Raw genomic sequence first — 24028 nt, 5'->3', positions numbered from 1 at the left:
AGTTGCATTTCAGGGTTCACTCACACTGCTCAGCACCGATGGGGTTAAGAGTCAATATTATGCAGTTATGCTCGAGCACCAGTAGAGCTCTAGACCTCGGAGCCCAAAGCAATGAAACAGGGATTCATATCTTGGAATTGGTTAGGCTTCTGAAAACCTATAATGAGTTGATAGTCTTATAATGGTTATGCCACAGAAGTAGTCTGATAATGGGCCTCATTTGCCATGAAAAACATTTAGACTGTAAAGCCACTTAAACAAAGTAGTCGTGACATACTAAAAATCAGCCATGCCGCCACGAGTGAACTATCATTAGGTGAAACTTGATGACTTTGGAGCCCGTGCAATTGTTTAAATGCTCACAGAGGGTATTTTGGTGACGCTAATGGAAACCGAAATATTCCGAGCTGGCAGAGCACAGCACTGTTGTCATTAAGCAATATGGCATCTCAAGATGCATGTTGTTGGATATGGCCACACCTGCTGTGAGGAACAAGGCCAATCCAAAATGTAGAAGTGATCTGAGATATCACCACAGTATGACGTCACGTGGGAGGTGCAAGGAATTGGAAGCCTGCCATAATATGCGTAGATGTATCCCTACCCTGGAGAGAGCAAAAGAGTAAGTCTCAGTGACAAACATCCCTTGGCCCTGTATTCCTTTTTTTAGTCTGCCTTAAAAACGTTTTTAAATTAGCTTTTGTGGTAATTCGTAATACACAAATTCCTGCTAAAGGCAAGGTTGAAAATGCTAAATTAATTCCTGAGCAACACATGAACTAACTTATGTCACCAAAGATTAAAATCTTCAAAAGTAAAGTAAAGAATTTAACTTGTATAAATGCCTGAATATCACCGGAAAATATGTAAAGCATTTGCTTCCATTTGTGTGGAAAATAGTTCACTTGGAGAAGTCAATATATATTTTTGGAAGTGTATAACAATTAGGTCTTCCAGGGGTATTAGCTTTGAAATAGGTGACAAAAGGACATGTGGCTTGCTGTCCTTCTGGTTTCTGTTTTTCTCTGGGATAAATAGAAGAAACTTTCAATGATCAAAGGAATTCGTCTAAACGCCCCCCCCCCCCCCCCAAAAAAAAGCTCCTTGGCCAAACCTTCCAGTTTTCCTTTTGTCATTGAAGACGTTTTCTCCAGAGAGTGACCTATAGGAAACTCGTACCATGATCAGTTTGCATATCTGTACCTAATAGATGGGTAATTATTTTCAGTTCTGCAATGTTGTTCAGCAGACTGAGCGTGTGCCTCCTGGAAGTATCTTGTGTATTTTCTATTTTTACTGCATTGTGTTGAAAGCTCTGGAAGCCCTTGTCAATGACTTTTCATTTAGGACCAACAGAATGTCACAATTTATTAAAACATCATTACTCAAATATTCCACCCCACCAGCAATTTCAAATAAAAATATCTGAAGATAACTACCCTGGCCTAAAGGTCAACTTTGCTCTGTCACTTCTGATCTTATCTTGTATTTCCATTCAGGGCAAGTATGCTACGTGTGTGATAGCTTTCCAACATTTTCTTTATACATATTTAAGGTTTATGGCCTTAAAAAAAATATATATATATATATATATATACACTCACCTAAAGAATTATTAGGAACACCTGTTTAATTTCTCATTAATGCAATTATCTAACCAACCAATCACATGGCAGTTGCTTTAATGCATTTAGGGGTGTGGTCCTGGTCAAGACAATCTCCTGAACTCCAAACTGAATGTCTGAATGGGAAAGAAAGGTGATTTAAGCAATTTTGAGCGTGGCATGGTTGTTGGTGCCAGATGGGCCGGTCTGAGTATTTCACAATCTGCTCAGTTACTGGGATTTTCACGCACAACCATTTCTAGGGTTTACAAAGAATGGTGTGAAAAGGGAAAAACATCCAGTATGCGGCAGTCCTGTGGGCGAAAATGCCTTGTTGATGCTAGAGGTCAGAGGAGAATGGGCCGACTGATTCAAGCTGATAGAAGAGCAACTTTGACTGAAATAACTACTCGTTACAACCGAGGTATGCAGCAAAGCATTTGTGAAGCCACAACACGTACAACCTTGAGGCGGATGGGCTACAACAGCAGAAGACCCCACCGGGTACCACTCATCTCCACTACAAATAGGAAAAAGAGGCTACAATTTGCACAAGCTCACCAAAATTGGACAGTTGAAGACTGGAAAAATGTTGCCTGGTCTGATGAGTCTCGATTTCTGTTGAGACATTCAGATGGTAGAGTCAGAATTTGGCGTAAACAGAATGAGAACATGGATCCATCATGCCTTGTTACCACTGTGCAGGCTGGTGGTGGTGGTGTAATGGTGTGGGGGATGTTTTCTTGGCACACTTTAGGCCCCTTAGTGCCAATTGAGCATCGTTTAAATGCCACGGCCTACCTGAGCATTGTTTCTGACCATATCCATCCCTTTATGACCACCATGTACCCATCCTCTGATGGCTACTTCCAGCAGGATAATGCACCATGTCACAAAGGTCGAATCATTCCAAATTGGTTTCTTGAACATGACAATGAGTTCACTGTACTAAACTGGCCCCCACAGTCACCAGATCTCAACCCAATAGAGCATCTTTGGGATGTGGTGGAACGGGAGCTTCGTGCCCTGGATGTGCATCCCACAAATCTCCATCAACTGCAAGATGCTATCCTATCAATATGGGCCAACATTTCTAAAGAATGCTTTCAGCACCTTGTTGAATCAATGCCACGTAGAATTAAGGCAGTTCTGAAGGCGAAAGGGGGTCAAACACACTATTAGTATGGTGTTCCTAATAATCCTTTAGGTGAGTGTATATATATATATATATAAAAATTAGTTTCCTGATTTTTCATATTCAGATTGTTGCTGATAGACCATGCACAGGCGACAAGACACATTTGTTTTAACTTGACTTTTCTCATGGATGCCAATGCTATTTTGTGTACAGTGGCTCCTATTAATCAAAGCCTTTAACACAAAAGTGCTGTGCAGACCATTTTGAAAAGATAAATGAAATGCTACACACTGTGAAGCTTAACCAATATATAATGGACATAGATGTGTGTTGTGTTTCCCAATCTTACATCTGTTAACATTATGTGCATACACGTACGGTATTTTTACTGCTATACGTTTTAATTTCTGAAAGTTTGTATATTCCAAAATGTTAAAATAATAAAAGGCCAGATTTATGTTGTCACATGTTTCAAATATTACACTATTGTAATAAATTGAACATGAAAACAGTTCTGAATTAAGAGGAGAATGTACCCCAGCTAATGTCGTACTTATTTGCCCTATCTAGCCTGTGGCAGTAGCTTAGAAGTCACAGCCAATGTCAAATATTTTTGTAATTAACATTGAGGTAAACTGTAGCCAGTTACATAAGTACATTCAAGCAGGTAAATGTACACCGATCAGCCATAACATTATGACCACTGACAGGTGAAGTGAATAACACTGATAATCTCGTTATCATGGCACCTGTCAGTGGGTGGGATATATTAGGCAGCAAGTGAACATTTTGTCCTCAAAGTTGATGTATTAGAAGCAGGAAAAATGGGCAAGCGTAAGGATCTGAGCGACTTTGACAAGGGCCAAATTGTGATGGCTAGACGACTGGGTCAGAGCATCTCCAAAACTGCAGCTTTTGTGGTCAGTACCTATCAAAAGTGGTCAGTACCTATCAAAAGTGGTCCAAGGAAGGAAAAGCGGTGAACCGGCGACAGGGTCATGGGCAACCAAGGCTCATTGATGCCTGTGGAGAGCGAAGGCTGGCCCGTGTGGTCCGATCCAACAGACGAGCTACTGTAGCTCAAATTGCTGAAAAAGTGAATGCTGGTTCTGATAGAAAGGTGTCAGAACACACAGTGCATCGCAGTTTGTTGCGTATGGGGCTGCGTAGCCGCAGACCAGTCAGGGTGCCCATGCTGACCCCTGTCCACTGCCGAAAGCGCCTACAATGGGCACGTGAGCATCAGAACTGGTCCACGGAGCAATGGAAGAAGGTGGCCTGGTCTGATGAATCACGAGTTCAAGGTGTTGACTTGGCCTCCGAATTCCCCAGATCTCAATCCAATCGAGCATCTGTGGGATGTGCTGGACAAACAAGTCCGATCCATGGAGGCCCCACCTCGCAACTTACAGGACTTAAAGGATCTGCTGCTAACGTCTTGGTGCCAGATACCACAGCACACCTTCAGAGGTCTAGTGGAGTCCATGCCTCGACGGGTCAGGGCTGTTTTGGTGGCAAAAGTGGGACCTACACAATATTAGGCAGGTGGTCATAATGTTATGGCTGATCGGTGTATGTTGTCATTATTATTATCATTATTATTATTATGTGACAACAAAATTATAGTCTAGAAGATAAAGTAGGAAATTGTGCTTCTTGATTTATATACATAGGAACATAAGAAAGGTTGTAAATGTGAGGAGACCATCTTGCTAATTTTTTTGCTAATATCTTATTAATCAAAGGTTCTGATTAGTATTAGTATTAGTATGATATGGAAAGTTTGTTTCTGAGTCTGTCCTCAATAGGTTACACTTGCACATAAAATATGGCCTCGACCAAATCAAAACTTTGACACATCCGCGAACCGCAAAGGATGAATTTGCCCTATATCCTGTTTACATTTATAAATCATTTAAAGTGGCTTCTAACAATAAATTAAACTGCAATTTGCACTCTGTGATTCACAGGTGATTTGGTGTAGCCAAATGTTTCTGTTTTGGGTTTGGGATCTTGATTATCTGAATAATATATTTCAAATCAAATTCAGCCATAATCAAATCATACCTGAATGGGACAGAAACAAAAACAAACACAGTTTTATATCTAAGTTTCAATGGTATTAAAATGTATTATAACATGGCATAATCTGTTACTCTGAAGCCAGTACATAACCTTACTCTATTTAAATAGATATCTTCATAATGGGAGGCAGTCTTGAAAGGACAATGGATCATTATTTGGTTTGCTTTTGTCTGGAAGGTGGATTACATTTGAATCTAGGTAAAGTTTCAAAGAACTGTACCCAGTAGAAACCAGCATATCCAATCAGATTCCTCTTCTGTGACAAATGAATACCGCATTATAAAAAAAAAACATATCATATCATACATATGATAATAACACACATCAATACACATCAATTAAAACAGAGAGAATTCTAAGTAACAATGTTGATAAGATTGCCAAACATATTTTCATAGAGTCTTAAGTAGTGTATAGTGGTGAATTTTAGTGTTTAAAATGTGAGTGTTTTAAGGAGAGCAAATGAGGTAAAGAAGAGAAATATCTATATCTATATATCTATCTATATAGCTAGTTCAGTTCCTTCCAGAGCTCTTAGTACATGCCAATGCAAAATAAATGAAAATAATCACATTGGCAATAAGACTGAATTGCTGCTGCTCTCTCACTGGTGTGAAACTGCAGGGAGTGTGTTAAGTAGCCTCCCCTAAGCTGTGCTCCACATGTGTTTTTTTAATGTGTGCTGTAACACCACTAGAGGAAAGAGGTGGGTCAGACTTGCCTGTGTTCCTATTGTCAGACTGCCTAGGGAGAGTGCCGAGAAAAACCTGTCGAGGGGATCTTCTGTCATCTCCCCGCACGCAGCGCAGCGCAGCGCATTACAGTCCCACTCTCTCTCTCTCTCTCTCCCTCTCTCTCCCTCTCTCTCTCTCGCGCTCTTGCACAGCTGCTCTCACTCTCTGGGTCTCTCTCTGATGGTACAGCAGTCTGCTCAGTCTACTGGAGCTCAGGACGGGATTAGGCGCTGCCAGTGACTATTCAGAAAAAAAAAGCAGCCCAAAGAAAGGAGCATTGCTGCTGTAGCCCTCGTTAATTTCCTGACAAAGCCTCATTATCCACCACATATTGCTCTCTGTGGTAGATGTTCCATGTTGTTTGAAGTTCTTCTCCTTTGACTTCCACACCAGGAGCAATGTGAGCACAGCTATAGAAGAGCGCTTGCCTTCAGTGAAACTGACCTAAATCACCTGTTAACCTTCAGATTTTAGGATCCCGTTTTGGACTGCGTGGGGTCTTCGCTGCAGGACTGCACTTTGAACGGCAACACTGGGACCATGGACTACCTCCTTGGGATTGTACTGCTACTCTCTGGGGTGTCTCTACCAACAACTGTATTTTCTCAACAGGGAAAAACCAATGTCCCAAGGCTGAAGCTATCTTACAAAGGTACGCACTGTGTTATTATTATTATTATTATTATTATTATTATTATTATTATTATTATTATTATTATTATTATGTGTTTTATTATGTGTCTCTACATATATTTCTGAGGTCGAGGTTTAAAAGCAAAAGCTTGCCTTGTTTGTGATATGGAGTGCTTATTTTTGCTATATTGTTTAATTGTTTCCATGTGCTCAACAAGTCTTATTAAAATCATTGCATCGGCTTTCACAGTACTTCCCCTGGAGTGTTAACAGAGCTTCATTCTGTATATTATACCACAGTTATACCACAGAGCAATGTGTTACTAGGATACAGTTTTTGTCAAATTGATTGAAAGTCATATTTCTACAAAAACGTGGAAGAAAAATGTATTTCCCAGTATAAATGTGTAGTAAATAAATACATTCTAGCATAAACTCAGTTGGTAGTTTCATATAAAATCAGAATCATTCACTTCATACAAATATAGAACTTTTTTTTTTCCAAATGAAAGAAAATGTGTTTTCATCCCTTTCTTGACACAGGCAGCGTTATTTTCCAATCTGTGTGTGTAAATGTCTGTTACTCCTTCTAAGTCTAGCCCTAAATAAGGTTCTTTGTGAGGTTATAGTCAAAGCAGACTTTTCATCTATAACTAAAACAACCGCTAAAGTTTTGAGGGATCTAAGTTTCTTTAATGTACATTTAAAAGCTGTTTTGATTATTTGCCCGGAACAGGACTGAAATCTTTCCTTCAGAGCAAAGGAGAAAGTTAAACTTCTTCTGGAAATAAGAGCTTTATATAAACTACATACAGAGATATATTTTACTTTAGTTAAACTAACAGCAGTACTAAATACATACATATTTGGCATTTTGTGTTTCTTTACTATGTGTTGTTACCCCTACAGATCACGTAGGTCACATTGCCAAAGACTTATCATTCTATACACATTTGTGTTAGAATATATATATATATATATATATATATATATATATATATATGCTCTATGTGCATTTGGTTTATATAATTTGAGTATAATCAGAGGAAACAAACCAAGCAAAAATAATAAAACAACACACGTGTTTTAACAAACTTGACGTCTACTTCAATAAGACTATTCAAGACATAATATGATTAATAATAATGCAATGACAACTGGAAAGCCAGACTTAGATCTTTCTTAATATGTGTCATTATATTGTAAATTACTGATAAAAAGGTCAATATATATGAGGTACTTTTCAATAAAACAATGTCTAAAAATATGCTATTTCGATTTTGAGAAGGTACAGAGTTATGTAAATCATATCCACATGTCTGTGGCCACGGATGTCAAATAAGACCAACTTCAAACACAGTTTTAACCAGAAGCATTTAAGAAAATATTTGCAGTCTAGATCATTGAATTGCAAAATAAAACTAGCCAGACCCATATTTCACCTAAATTATCTGTCAGTTCTAACCTTTTTTTAATATTTTTAGTTTTAGTTTTAGGCAACTCTGATAAAGTGTACAATTCATATATACAGCTTATTGCAACTGATAAAAAAGGAAATGATCTACAAAATATCAATGAACTGACTCTTACAGATATTATGAAGATTTTATGCATGTATTTGTGTATGATTGTATTGTATTTGCCGGGAGTTTGTATGGAATATTTATTGTGGTATCTTTGTTACTCTTTAGCAGCATTCGGTTGATTTTGCTACTTGCACAATCATTCCTGAACTGTATGTTGACAGCTATTGAAGAATTGTCCAAAAATGTATTTACAAAATTACTGAAAACAAATTGTAAAGTAAAATATAGATTTAGACAAGTAGACCTATCATAGTTCAATTGACTGCTAAAAAACTATAATGATTAAAACCATGAATTATAACTTCTTATCAATGCTCAAATGTTGACAATTCTCGAATACATACATTGGCCATGTACTGAGAACAAACCCACAGATTGTAACTATAAGATACAGCAATATCAAAGAGTCTTATTATCGTGGATATCTGTACAGTAACTGAAAGGTTTCTGAATGACAAAATGAGATATGCCCTCGGCCAAATAGGTTTTAACATAGAATCACCTATGTCTTTTATAATTATATTTGAAATAAATGCAAATCTATATGTAAAAGTACTGTACTTTTCAAGGGTTGCAGTTGTAGTTTAACAAAATCCATTCTTTGTGATGTTAACACAAGTTGCCAGTGATGTGCAAGCATGACTGTTTAAATACGGCTTCTATTATAGGATACCTATTGTCAGGGCATGATGGGATAGATGTTAAAACACCTGCCTACCCTAAACAGCAAACTGTGGAAAAAATATTAGAGAACAGTACATGCGCCGCAGGTGTTTAATTGTGCGTTTGGTGCCTATTGAGCAGCATTTCAGCGTACTCCATAGGGTGTAGTCAGGATATATTCAATGGAGAGAGTTTCCAAAAGTAATCCCAGTGGGAGAAACTGGTTGTTAAGAAAAGTGCCATTCTGTTTATGTGTATCCAGCTAGTAATTACTTAAAATAAACTGAAAAGAATGCGTTGCAGACGACTGTTCAGAGGAACACAAAGTGAGCAACGTTTCATTCTGCCCCATAATTATACTGACACGTCGTCTTTATTTGCAAGGGTACAAGGATTTTTTTAACAGTAGGTAAGCACTGAAGGCAGTGTGCTATACCTAGAACCATCTATAAAGCTAATTTTAATGCACGTCAGTCTTTAGGCCTTGTTATTCCTTGTACACGATTATATTCTGAGTAAATATATTACCTTGGAAACAATTGCAATGGCTTTGCCATGGTCTTACATCTTTTAAAACCAGTTTGACCAAACCAACACTTACACTCCTTGTATGTTTTCTTTTAAATTGAACAATTTTAAACCCTGTGTCATATGCAGAGGGTAGTGTTTTAGCAGTGGTAATACTGGTAATACTGACCCCTGCAGGTAAAAAATACACATCAAGAAATCAGCATAATATAGCAATTTTGTCTAATCCCATGTTTTTCTCTGGATTTTAAGTAACCCCTATATCTAAAATTAACATTTTTATCACCTGAGAATAAATATGCTCAAATACAAAATAATTACCAGAGTATTACCTTATATTGCACATCTAAATATGCATATGTTAACTATACTATTGTTGTTCAGTAGTTATAATGTCGCAAGATAGTAACTTAAGTATTAAACAAATAATGCAAATAATAAATCAATCAATTAACAAAAATGTACCACAGAGCTGCTGGGATCTTACCACAATATTCAACAGAAAGCAGAGAATAGGAAACCTAACTATGAGTGTCTGGTCCCAGTGTCTTTGTAGAGTACCTTAGTTCTTGGTAACTTCATTACCATTAGCAGTATGCAGAACATAAGGTAATAAAATTCGATCTCAGAAATTAAGGACTGCAGGTGTTCAGTTTAAATCTCACTTTACTCCTGTAATTCTAGACTCCCTTTTCAAGGTTTTATTGTAGGCTCTGGCCTAGTTATTTTGCACTGAATGGTGTTAATATGAGAATAAATCTGCTTTAACCCAACACTCGTTATTCTGCTGTTGAGAATTCAGTCAATATATACGTCCCAAAAGGTGAAGGGGTTCAAAGGAGTAGCCTGTGTGAAATGGGCCGGAAATAATTTAATTCAGCACCAATGTGTCTGCATGTCAAACACCACGCCACGTCTCGATACATTTGCTTTAGGATACCATTGCTGTTCAGCTTGTTCCATGGTCAACTGTACATGGGGGAATACGAACACATTTTTTGGTGTTTACTTAAATATTTATATGTCAGTACCTGCTTTAAATATCTAGGCATGTCATGGTATATTATTGTCGTTATTATTATTTAATTTCACAAATAGTCTATGTTAATTAAGTCTTAAGTCTTACAAAATACTTTAAATAGCTTTTAATTCATCATGAGTCTGCAACTATGCTGAAATGCTTTAAATTGTATTGAAAAATTTTGGGATTTTTGGTTGTTGTATATGTGTGTGTGTGTGTGTTTGTGTTGTAACATGATTATAAGCACATTTACTTCCCGGTCTTGTGCTTCATGCAGATGTATCAGCCACAATTAAAGAAATCCAAAATAAAACACATTGTACTGGATTTAGAATGCATCGTAGGTTACTGTAAAAACATATTAATGCAAAAGAAATAATAATTGGCTTTCTCCCATATCCCTTAATGTATTGATTTTTGGAGGTTAAAAAAGTCCTCTAGGTATATGAGTTAAGCCCTTCTGCGATGAATAGCAGGAGTTTAAAACAGGCTGAGCCCTTAAAATTGAATTCCTAATCCACCGGGCTATCACCGTGTTGCTTGTGGCAGTGCAGTAATTAGTTTGGTGCTTTGTTTATCCCCCATAAGCCAACAGCTTTCTCTCATCTCCTCGCTGTTTTGGGCCAGGTTGAGAGCTCTAATAGCCCAAAAGGACAGCCAGGCCTGACTGCTACTACCCAGGAGCTCCTTCTTTCAGCCCCTTCTTGACTCAGGCCATATTTATATCAGCAAGAAGAAAAGCTTTTCCTGGGGGCAACTCACCACCCAGGATGAGGTGTAAACATTGCTGACATGCCAGTCCATATAAACCTTAATGCTGTCTGAGAATTTCAAGTGCTAACAGTGTCCTAGGCTGGAAAATGTCCGTCCTGTAGGAATAATATAATAAGTCATAATAAACAAGGAATAACTAGAAGTAAAAGTGGTGCTATGGAAGCTGAAACTATTTATTATCTATAAAGCTTACTACAGCATTCAAAAGCATAGTGTATATCTCAGCTATCTTTCTATATAGGTGGCTGTGTGAGCGGGTTTAAATCCAGTTTATTTTAAAAGCCAGGTTTCAAATATGTGAATATACAGTATTGGGTTTCAAATTTCAGTGTGTGGCCCTTTAATTCTCCGTAACATCTAGGTGTATTTATTGCTCACATTAAATTATTAGCAGAAATGTTTTTGGAGAGCATGCAGATTCCTGTGTGTTATTTTCCTGCAGAATGTCTATTTTCACCTATCATTGCCAGAGGACATGACAAAAAAAGTCATTTGCAGGGAATCTGCAGAATGTCAATGTCTGACACACCTGAGTGCACGGGGTAGTGCGCAGCCTTGGCAGAAGGGTGTAATGGAAAATACATTCGCAAAGATAATCCCTTGTTGTACTAAAGTGCACAGAAAACAATGGGATGCTTCTCCTTCTTGGCTACACTCCACAGAGAAATGTCGTCTTTTTTGTCCTATTACAGAGTGAGATGTTTACAACACATCTATCTATCATCCCTACAAGTGTTTCTAATTAGCGGTGTGACAATGAGATTTGTTGACCCGGGTTATGTTTGCACTCGCGATAGTAAAGAGAGCCAATTCTCAAATCTGCTCATGTAAAGTTCTTCGCTTTGTATAGAACTTAGGAGAATATATGAAGTTATTCACAGATTTTAAAACACTAAGATAAGAAGAGGCTATCATTGGGACAAATGTGATAAAGATTGGAAAGTAAACATTTATGTCAGTCTTGAAATTGCTGAATACATTGGGTAAACAGTGTGCAGCTGTATTGGGAAACAGTACAGGTTTGCATTTATGCTGGTATGTTTGGTATTTATCATTTTGTATTTGTAAAAAAAAACAACCCCCCCAAAAATGATTATAGTATATGCCCAAGTGGGGTATTGAATAGAACTATAAATGTTTTATTCAGAGAGTGAACTGCATTCTGTGTTAAATCAAGGGTTGTCATTCTTGGAAACCGTTTAAAACAGCTATCATGGTGTAATAACTTTGATTTAATCTGACCCTGCATGCGTTATCAAGAAGAAGATATGTACTTAATGGGAAAGTACTATTTGCCGCTGTGAGCGGAACGCACTGCTGGGTTGAACCTGTGTACGTGTGCTGTACAATGCAGCGAATGAATAATCAAAATGTAGGGTAAAAGCATTTATTTTTATCAGATTCCAATGGGAATGTTTCAGTGCATCCATCTGCCTGCTACATTTTAGATCCATTGTAACAGAATAAATTTGCAGGATGAGAGATAGCAGGATGGCGGAGAGCCTATCACATGGTGTTGCTTACCGTTACTATCAGCAGATGTAACAATCTGTCAGCAGGGGAGTGATTCATCATTACTGCAAGTGAGTGCTATGTTTCCTTTCCACACCTAGCACCAAGGTTATGCTAACAATGCCATTCCACGAGATGACTCATTTGTCTTATCATTAAATACTCTGCGCAGATAGGAGGATAACATCTCTTCCTTTTCTGTCATTTCCCCTCCTTTTAGCATCTCTCTCTCCTTTGTAACCTGACAGTTTTTCATCAGCTAAACTAATCGATAGTCAGTGTGTGAGGGACACTTTCCAGATATCTATTCATGCTTGCTAAAATACTCATCTTTAAAACACTGCAGAACTATTTAAGAACCCCTAAGAAAATAATGAGAATCTGGTGCTTTAATTTAGACATAGTAGATGTACATTAAACGTATCATGTTCACTCACATTTACTTCCTCAGCGCTACACAGTCTGAACCATGTTCAAAACTACCCTTGTGGTTGAACCGTAATGTCAAGTATAAGTCAGATGTAATTAAATGGTTCCACATATACTTAATAGCTATGTATCATGGAAAAAATTGTTAATGTGGCGACCCAGAAATATTGTATTTCAACCAAAAAAATTGTGCTCTATATATTTCTCTGGATATTCTTGTTTGGTGTAATAACATGCATTAACTTCAATTCAATAGGGCCCTGAGGACCAGATTGACAAATTTGGTTCCAGTTTCCTTTATGTCACCAAAATTCAGAACTCTCTGTGAAGCATTACCTGAAAGTACATTTATATTCATCTTCCTTTTCAACCTGTCAAAGACCTCCAATTAAGGTGGGGGGGTGAAGTGCTGTTGGTTACATTCTTTAAGAGAAGGTGCATTCCTAGCTGAGATAGTAAAGAGGGTAAACTGGTTCAAACTTGCATTTTAGTTAAAAAGGAAGCAGAAACACTATACTCTGGGATGACACAACTCACGGGTTGAAATTCAAATTCTTTGTTGTTTACAAAAAATATGTTTCTATGTAGTAAGTCCCTAACACCTGGGCTGTTGGGTGTTTGTGCCATGACAGTGTCTAAACAGCATTCCGCCAGCTATGAAACACATAAAGCCCCGCAAAAGGGTAACATAAATTCCTTTGTTGAGCATTTACCTAGGACCATTGTTCAGTCCTTTTAAAAACCAGTCCCATATTCTACCAAGGATTAACGGAAATAAAAGGTTTGGTTCAATCTCTTTCTCTTCAAGGTGTTGGAGTCTTGTTTCAGAACTAGCACACCTGAAAGAGATTGGAATTCCTCAAGAAACTGGATAAAGTTTTAATCACTAAGATCAGCACGACCTTCAGTTTGCTTTGTCGAAGAGCACATTTTTAAAATTAAAAGCAGCATTACTGGACATTTCCTGCTATTTTGGGATGTAGAATATGTTTTATTTTTATTTTTTTCATTGGGAAATGATCACTGTGTCTTATAACACATTTTGTTCTAAGAATATGTGGTTTGTTTTGAGATATTCTAAATTTAAATTCGTTGTCTCCTGATTTTAAAGAGTAATTAAACATTGATTAAGCAATGAAAATGCAGATGTACATTGTGTACTTTATGATTTGCAGTTAATAATGTAATAACATATTTGATTATATTAACCATATTTATCATCAGCATATCTGTTATAATTAAATACATACATTTCTGAATTCACAATGTTAATATTTATTTAATACGTTTTTTGGGTATCCTCTTTGGGAATTAAAAGTACACTGTTAGTGGGTTCAGACCTCAGAAGGGAAGTCTTTGCCACTCCCCCACACAGAAGCTCTTCTGCTTCTGCAGGTTTCTTGGCTAGTGCATCTGAACTGCTATCTTCAGTTCATACCATTTGATTGAGGTCTGAAACGTCATAATGTCCTAACAAAAACACAGATTTCATGTTCTCTTAGATATTTCTTTGTGTACTTTGGATGATTAAGCTCATGCAAAGCGCATTTGTGGTCAGGCCTGAGCTTCATCACAGGAGTCAACTAGGTTTTCTTGGCTAAAATGTCCTGATATGTGTTGGAATCCCTCCACTGTAACCAGCACACCATGACGGGCTGAAACAACACAGACCCACCTTGTTATTTTCAGCTGGGATGAAATTGTTTTCGACACAAAAACTTTTGCTTTTCTTAAATCCAAAAGCACTGTCCAATTATATCCACTTTTGTTCTTTTATGCTGAAAGGTGAACTTCTGTCACAGTTTCAGCTTTCTTTCTATACTTTGCTGCTTTCATTTTCCCTTCTATCCTGACAAGTGCCCTGTCCCTGCCGATGAGGAAAATCTCTATAACATGATACTGCCAATACCATGCTTCACAGAACTACAAAACTTTTTCCGCGTGGGTACAGAATGTGCTGAGTGTTTCAGGTGGGCTTCCTTATGTAATGTCTGCCTTGCCACCGTGCCTTACTGGCCAGATTTGTGGAGTGCTGGGGCAGGGGCGGTTCTACAGGGGGGCAACCCAACTGTAGTGCTTGCTCCCCCGCTGCCGACAAAACACCTCCAGCCCCAAACCCCCCCGCCAGCACCATGGACAACACACCGTCAGCACCCCCCCCCGCTAGCACCATGATGATGCCCCCCAAAAATCACAACTTGCCCCGGCCATGCCCCCCCAGCTAAAATGGTCTAGAAACGCCACTGTGCTGGGGACATTGTTGCCACACTTTGACCAGCCTGTAGCTCCTGCAAAGTTGCCATTGACATGTTGGTAGCCTCTCTGATCTGTCTCCTTCTTGCTCGGCAGGGTCTTGGTGGTGCCACACACCTTCCACGTCTTAATAATCGTCTTGACTGTGCGCCAAGGGATATTCAAGACCTTTGATATTGTTTTATAACCACCCCCTGATCTGTGCTTTTCAACAACTTTGTCCTGAGTTCTTTTGAAAGCTCCTTGGTGCTCATGGCTGAGTCTTTGGTTTTAATTGGATTTAGTTAATCTTATGAAGACTGGGTTATTCTGTTAATGTAATTGTCATGTATTGCCTTTTACTAGTTTATGTAATGATTACTTATATAGTCAATTTTAATTGGAGTGGTTTTATTGATATCTTGAGATTTCAGACACTAAACCAGGTAATTGGTTTCTTTTAATTTCCCATGAATTTCGTAGAATTTCTCACAGTAGATCTTAATATATAATTTCTAAATGTTATATCAATATTTATACAAGTTTGTTTTACTTCTCATAAACACCATATCCTAATAAGGAATAAATAGACCACAGCCAAGAAACCACTAGACAGTTACTGTTCTTAAACTTGTATGCCTATTTTATTTTTTAGAAGATATACTCAGATGTCATACTCAGAGAGTATACTACCAAAAGTAGTATATTGAGCATGTATAGATCACTGCACAATTTGTTCGTATGGTGGGTCAGCAATGAATGCTAAACAAAATGAAAAACTACATTATTAGCAGTATGTCTTTTTTTCTTTTAAGAATGACAAGTACCCCTCTTATAGGTTAGTCGATTGCTTCCATAATTGTTTAATTTAATTATGCACAGCTATTGAGATGCATAAAAAATGCAAGCGGATATAAAAATGCAAGAATGCTGAGAATAGGCTTCTGTCCAAAAAAATCATTTTTTTTCAGGGCACCTCAAAAGCGGCTACTTAATTTCCATTATTTATTTAAAGCAACAAACGGTTGCTTTGCATGAATCAGTATTTTGCTGCTGTGTAGAGTATGTTGATTGTATTCATGGTGCAGTATAAGTGGGTTGTGTAAGCAGTACTTAACATTACAAAGCGCAGCTGCAGCTGTGGCTCATCTTCTCCTTTCTAAAAGCACAAAGCAAAATCTATTAACCAGCTTTTCCTTACCTCTCACCTCTTCAACAGGATTCCAAACATTACTGTCAACACACATGCAATATAAGCGAACAATATAGCTTTTTCTGCAGGTTCCACAAGTATGGTTTTGCCATCCTTGCTTTCCCACAGTCATAATAGCCTGAGGTAAATACAGTACCAGATAGCACCGGATCCCATATTTGATAACTTTGTGTCTAAAATGTTGTGATTTTCTGGAACAGTTTTTTGCAACAACAACACAAAAGTACTGTATATTCATAACAAGTACACTGAAATATCGTTATTTAATGTTCCATGATGTTGGAGCCCTTCAGAAAGTCTTGTCTTTCGTTCACCAGCATCCAAGTAATTTACTATTTTTAAAATACCAGGTGGAAGTGGGGAATTGACAACACGTGCGAGCTAAAGAAAGTGTCAGAAAGAATCAGCACAAAACAAATGTAGCTGGATGGAAAGTGCTGAATTGCTTCTTGAAATAACTTAGTTATTTACTTCTTTGGCAAGAGAATGAGCAGAAACAAATGGATGGGGATTCTGGGTCAAGGACATAAAATGCTGGGGTTTATGGGTATCCTTGAGGGCCAGACAGTCTTCATTTTTCAATTCCACCTGTGTTTTGGTTTAGAGAATGTAACTAATAATTTACTTAACTGAACCATTTTCCTATATCTTAAGCAGATATAGTAGAAATAGATTGGCAATAGCTGCTAGATTAAGACCTTTGAAGACAGGATTTTAAGAACTCATGCCAAGGAACCAGGGGTCAATTTAAGACATGGGTAATTGTTACCAATGCTTGGTGTAGCACTTGTTGGTTTCCCCTACCACAGTCCTTTTTAGATGTGTGCCTGAAGATTCAGCAGAAACAATTATGAACTGCCCATGAGAAATACTGATAGATATGTGACTAGTAGTCAGCATAATGAATCAAAACAATAGAGTCAATCCACAATCCAGTCCCAGATGTTCAAAAACCTATTTAAGCAGTTCATCTTTCTCATTCCTTGCTTTGTCTAACCTGTTTAGATACCATAAAACAAGTGCTTAATCAGATTTAGCAGCAAGATAGTCACGGAAAAGGCAAGGCATGCCAAATGATGAGTAAAGCGGATGAGCACTGATTTAATACTAAGTACTTACACAACTGTGAAGGACAGGTTCCTGAAGAGTCAGATATTGATTGGACTCTGCCAGCCACTTTCCCCTAAGGATCGGTGAACAATGAATTTCACGTGTGATGACTAAGCCGTTGTCACCTCTGCGACTGTTGATATTGTCGTGAAAATTGCAGTGGAATGACAGTCATGTAACGGACATCCTCTTGTGATGACTGTCCATTCTCCATCATGCGTTGTGTATGAATACGGTCATTTAGTAACGCTGTGTATTACAGATAACATATAGAGAGTTTTAGCAGAATACCAATCTCCTTTTGAGGGGCACACACTCTCATTTCCTACACTAATAAAGAGAGCATGTAACACAGTCCCATTGGAGTCCAGAGGTAATGTAGCAAAGATGCTTCCATCCATAGTAGGGGTTTACTGAGCTGTGAACAAAAGTGATAGTCTCATGAATCTAGACATGCAGGACATAAAGAACATTCAGTCTCTTGTCATTAATAGGAAGCTTAGATTACCGCAAATGCAACATAATTTTGCCGCTCTGCTTTCAGTTTATTTTTGCGGGCTCACATTGGCAGGTGCGGTCAACACCTCATTAAACACTTCTGGGTCCTTTGTATAACATTTTATAGCTTTGAAATTTTCCAGCTGAGAAGTCACTTTGTATCGCACTAGTAGGAAATACATTCAACCCATTCTTTGTTTCTCTAGTAGACCTTTGCTTTACAATGTTATGGCTAATTTTAAAGCCTGATTTACTTGCAGTCAAAGGGTACAAAGGGGATGTTCGTGGTGTTTGAACGACCAGAAGCTGGACTAATGAACCTGTGTTGCAGTGCCAAAGTTTCAGAATACAAAACTAATATTAATGTAATATGGAAAATGTCTTGGTTAATTTGTGTATGTGTTTTTTTTACTGTTCAAATATGTGATTCAAATATTCAGTTTATATAAATTTTTAGTAAAATGAAGGAAAATGTGCTCTAAACTCAAATGCTGTATAGAAATTCTGCCTAGTAGGATTCTCTGTGTTGGGAATGCTTACACAGCCTCAGGCTTTTGTAGTCTATTTTCACAATTTTGTACATGAGGGACAGACAGAGCTTGCCACATTGTTGTCAGGCTTTCGGATGCCTTGTAAATGTTATATGTGTTTGTGTTCATCATCATGTAAGAGATATCAAAAATGTACCACAGTTCTTACATAAATAGCTATACTAGCAGCCAGATTTGTGTTGGCCTCGTCAGATCGGAGCAAGAAATAACAGATTCATACAGTCGCAATTTAGGAACTACATTTCAATGATACGGTAGATCTTGCTTTATAAATTGAGCAAAATAGACCTCACAGATTTACAGGTTTATATAGAAAAGCAAACAGTAGTGATGCACAACATAGTGAAGACTTCTCAGATGATATGGCATGGTTATGAAGGGAATCAATTAGGCTCCACAGAAATCCATTAACCAAGATGGAAGTTAACAAGAAGTATCTCACTTCTGAAAATTCCCACACCAGAATCTTCTAGCCCTTATTATTTATAAACTCCTTCACAACAAACTGTGGAGAAGAAAAGGCCTTTCTTATGGCTGAAAGCTTCCCTTCCCCCACAGGACCCTCCTCTTCGGAGTTAAAGGATATCAGCTACATATATTCTATGCTGGCAGTTAAAGCTGTAGTTTCTCATACAATATGCCTAATCTGCATCCTTATAGCTCAATCTTACCTTTTGTTTTTGGTATCCTTTTTCCTCTTTGCAATCAAAAATCAGCACCCAGAGAACATTTACATATACTGTCTTCTATTCTGATGTTGGGTTCTCCTTTTAGGATTTTGACTTGGCGAAATACTTAAGAAAATAAGACAAACTAAAATTCGTAAAATCAAATAAACACAAGTAAACACGTGGATAAATAGTTATCCCTCAGGGGGCATTTTAAGGTTCATACTGAGTAGTTGTGCTCTAACAAAATTCCACATTGCAAATCCTTTTGTGTAATGAAAACATATGCTTTAAATTTCCTCTGACTGGACTCCATCTTTAAGGCTGAAATATTAAATCTAGAAAAAAGGGAAAGCAAAGAAAACAAAAAAAATCAATGTGGGGGTGCAGCTGGATGTATCAATGTCTGCAAAGGGGTTCACTGTTGCATATTCTGTATGTTGGACACAAAATAAAATTATGGTGTTTTAATGACAATATAGTACTCTAAAATGAACATATCTGTTGAATTATATATACTGAGTTTGCTGTCAATGCAAAAAGTGAGAGAACAAGGAAACTATACAGGATGTGTTCATGCTTTACTAACACATTTAAATGAAACCTTTGACAAATGTGTTAACCACATTTCTTAAAAGGATTACTTTTCCATTTGAAGAGCCACTGCTATTTTTGTTTGTGGTTCTATACTTATACCTGTAATTAACAGCAGCCAGCAGTGTTATATTTAATCCATCTTAAATATAATCCCCCCACAATCCCTTTTTTTAAATTTAGGAAAGAATTCCATGCTTCTGACCAGCAGTGCCAGTTGTTCACATTTAAAAGTTATGTGCTATTATATTGTCTGCCAAATCAAATTCCTTTAGAGCACTTTGGAGGAATCTTTTTTGTTTAACAAGAAGCAGAAGGAATGCAAAGTTTCCTTCCTAGCTGCTGTCATCTCCGGTGCATTGCAGTATCTATATTTGATGAATGAGAAAGATATTAGTTTATTTAAAGCAAATAAGGTTTATCTGTTGGTTGCATAAACAACACAATAATAAGATGATGGTGATGAGGTCCATTACAAAGTCCACTTATATAAAGAAAACATCACTGATTATCTATGCAAAGTTTAATGTTGATGGAAAAATGATAAATAAATACATTCATACATACATGTCACAGTGATATAGGCTAGTCTGTACACAGCATAAGGGACATTAAGTCTGAAGCTTTATGATGAACATTTCAGAAGTAGCTTTTTGCTTGTTTGGTACTTTTGGTAAATTAAAGATATATAGAAATAATGTAATTTACTGATGCCCATATAAGACATGCAAACCATATTATAGTATTTCCAAAATTAAATCTTTATTGTCAAAATGGTGCTTAAAACTTGATACATATGCAGTGTAGATGAGGAAATGCTTAGGAAATGTTTTTAAAACTCTTAACTAAGATCTTATGAGGCACGGGTCATTATAAAGTCATCTGATAGGCAGGTCACAGTGATAAAATCTCGGCATTGGATTCATGTGGACCAAAGCCACTTTAATAGCAGAGGAACTTTGTCACTTAGGCAATAAATCAATCTCGGTGCCACCTTACTGTACAGAGAGGTTGAGTTGATTGTCACATGTCAAGATAAGTAATGCAGGGATGAAAGCTGAGATTGATAGAGCAACAGTGCACAGCAGTGTGAGGTTTTTGTGTTTAGATTACTGATAAGATAAAGTCTATAGTTCTCTTCCAAAGGATACAGCACTTTAGAATAACAGAGAAAAGTACTAAATGTACAAAGTAGCATACAGACATTATTTTCTGCCTGATAAAATGGATACTAATTTGAACTATCGTATTTTATTGTTTTTTAAACGTATCAGACATATCTTCTGTGAAAAACTAGTTACATCCTTTTGCAAGTGCAAGTCCAGGTGTGAGTTGATGGCTAGTTATCTTCAGGGCAGGCCTGTCTGGGCTGAGTTTTTCCGTGGAGTCATGGGAAAGGTGTTGGAGGGTCTCAAGCTGAAGTATGTTGTTCGTTGAGTCATTGTGGGAGATTTACCCTGATACAGTGTTTCTGCCCTATGGTTGTGGTTTTATTGGGTATGGGAATACTGCACTGTCACCCGACTGTCAGCTGCTTTGAATTATGAAAATGATCGTAAATGACTGCAGTTCATTGCGAGATCTAAAGCTGATATGAAGTGATTTTAAAGGATTACAGTATTGGAAATTAATTGAATATGAACTTCCAATCCTGAAGGAATTGGAACTGTCTCGGCTTTAGAAAAGTCTTGATCAAATTAGTGGAGTTACAGTGATTAAATGAGTCCCACATTCGAGGTAACCAGCATGTTGAGAAAACAAGAACCCACTTGATATCGACATGCTCATAAATAGCTGTGGTTTGTAGAGAAAACAATAAAAAAAAAAAATTCTCTAAAGCTTTTTCTGCAGTCTGACATTCCGAGAAACCCTATGGATACAACATCGGCAACATTGAAACAAACCGGCCTCCAGCATCCCTGCTTTCTTTCCCGATGCTCTTCTGTTGCTCATTTATATAACTTTTCTGTGCACCTGGAGTGCCTGCAGTTCAAACGACATGTAGACAAGTGTGACTGACTGCTTCAATTGCACATTCGCTCTGTCAAGAGCAAAATAAAACTCGCCCAACTCTCAGCTCAGGGCTACTCAAAGTTTAATACCCTCACCTGTGTCTTTTTCTTCACCCTGTAGTACAACAGAGCCTTACGATAATATGGAACATGTCTTAGATATGTAGCACATAATACATCAAACCTATAAAAGTTTTTTCCCCACCCAGATCATTTTGAAACTTGTACTGTAGTGTCTGTATCAGTTGCTTCATTAAATAAATAAGGTAGTAAATACATAAATACTATGAGAATCATTTAGCATCTAATCCACACTACACATGTAGACTACACATTGAAGAGGCAGTGTTGCATTAAGGCCTAATTTTGACTGTCACGTTAAGAAATGCTTCCATAGCCTGCTGGGTAGTCCCTTCAGCTATTAAAATTTCAGAGGGGCAGCTCAAAATCAAAGATGGATGCACTGCCAAACTTGAAAGCTGTCTCCCCTGCTGTGTTTAAAGTGGTGCCTTTTCATATTTCTCACAATACCTTTTTGGTTTGAAATTTATAAATTAAATATAGGATCACTCTTTACTGTCTACTTTTCAGGAACTTAACAGAAAAAAAGGTAGCTGGCGGATTTAACTGTGTATGAATGAATTTACTCATTACATGCTTGAGAACATTTAAATCATGCTGTGCTTAGGTCGGTAGTTGTGATTATGCTATTTTAAGATACGCTTGACAGGTGGCATTATGTGGCATTTCAAATGGAAAACAACCTCAACAATTTGAAAAACAATATGTGTATTTATTGCGGGAAATGGCAAAGATATGTTCAAGGGTTTGGATAATGTGTATATTGTGATTGTTACTATCCAAGTGTGTGATGCTAGCAGCCTCACAGTTTTAGTAAATATATTACTCGCGCTGCTGCGTTATGTTCAACCAAAACAGAACTGTAATGGAAACCTTATCTTCTTAGTCATTGTGTGATATTTTCCTTGGTTGGTTTTGCATGTTTATTTTTGTGCGCTGGCTTTCCTTTGTCTGCAACTTTTACATGCAAGGTTACACGAGGGTTCACACACAGCCTCACAATACTAACCATCGTAATTTACACTGACAAGCCGTACTCTCCAATGGTCTGGTGGAAAATATTGCTTTGAGTGTAATGTTTACATGTCGGATATTGGTAATTTCCTCAGAAACTGTACCATTAAATGCTGCACGCACCTGCTAATGGAAAACATATAACAGCAGCTGGATATGCTCCATGCACTGTATGAATGTCATGATGAAAGCAGGACAGCCATGGCACCTTGACATTCAAACTACATTCTGATATTTATAATATATTAACTTGGCCGTCTTTCAGAAACTGTTATTTTCTGTCTACCCGTGACACTCTTTGTAAATAATGCTTATTTTTCTTTCCTTTGCAGAAATGTTGGATTCTAACAATCTAATTACCTTTAATGGCCTGGCTAACAGCTCCAGTTATCACACTTTCCTGCTGGATGAGGAAAAGGGCAGGCTATTGGTGGGAGCCAAAGACCATATTTTCTCCTTTAATCTCGTCAACATAAACAAGGACTACCTAAAGGTAACCGTTTTTTAAATCCTTTCTTTTAGAAGAGACGTGAAATATAAAGGGTGATACTGAACAGTGAGTGACAAGTGAATGGTACATACATTGAGCAAGTTAGAAACGAATTAGGTGCTGACAAAGAGTATATTCATGTATCTGCCAGCTGTGTTTTAGCCATGAAGTGTTTTTTAAGTAATAAAGATTACATGTTCCATTCTGTCCTTACACATTATTATATATTTATTGTTCTAAAGGTTTCCCTCACACCATTTATTATCCTTAGTTCCTCATGCTGTTTTTGTTTTACTTTGACCATATTCAAATAAAATACACATCAGTTAAATATTCTGATAGGTACTAATTATAATTTACCAGAAGGTTAAACTGAAATAATATGTAAGTCAGTGCACATACAGATCCTCCAAGCGTGGCTTTTAAGTCATGAGGTCAAGGATGTATTTTTTACTTGACACAGAGGCAGACGTGCTCCAATCATTTGAGGAACACCCCAACAAACCCAAAACAACCCCAGCTATTCCCAGCAAGTCTGTTGCATCATAAACAGAAAACCCATTAGTAACAACAGCTGTAAAACTGACTACCAATCTTAAATATATATTTTTCCCTAAAACAATCAAGTGACAAAAATATATAAAACAGATGGAAATATCAAGAATCACTGACTCAGAAATGTCTCAAACAAGCTGCCATTTCTGAAGAGCTGTTTTGTAGACGATCCTAACATGCACAACCAGGGACTATGTTTCCGCAGTAGTGCATTCTATTAATATTTTAAAGTGAAGTTGTCACGGAAATCTAAAGCTATACCAAGCATGTATGATGTACATCACACACCTGGATGGATAATGA

General features: G+C 37.5%; 1 protein-coding gene across 2 annotated transcripts in view; it reads left to right on the top strand.

Annotated features, from left to right (window-relative positions):
* Positions 1 to 24028, top strand: part of sema3ab (sema domain, immunoglobulin domain (Ig), short basic domain, secreted, (semaphorin) 3Ab) — a 120368-nt gene that overhangs the window by 58087 nt on the left and 38253 nt on the right. Inside the window, exons 3-4 of one of the 2 annotated variants that reach the window (XM_066723651.1) lie at positions 6029 to 6213; positions 23013 to 23173. In XM_066723651.1, coding sequence (XP_066579748.1) covers positions 6102 to 6213; positions 23013 to 23173 — 273 coding nt within the window. In that variant the 5' untranslated portion in view covers positions 6029 to 6101. Of the gene's footprint in view, positions 1 to 5526; positions 6214 to 23012; positions 23174 to 24028 lie in introns of those variants that run through there. The other variant, XM_066723650.1, reaches the window with a different exon arrangement.

Source organism: Amia ocellicauda, chromosome 15, assembly GCF_036373705.1.
Source record: "Amia ocellicauda isolate fAmiCal2 chromosome 15, fAmiCal2.hap1, whole genome shotgun sequence".
In the NCBI taxonomy this organism is placed as follows: domain Eukaryota; kingdom Metazoa; phylum Chordata; class Actinopteri; order Amiiformes; family Amiidae; genus Amia; species Amia ocellicauda.
Note: the sequence above shows the minus strand (reverse complement) of the source record. Positions and strands in the feature narration are given on the sequence as shown.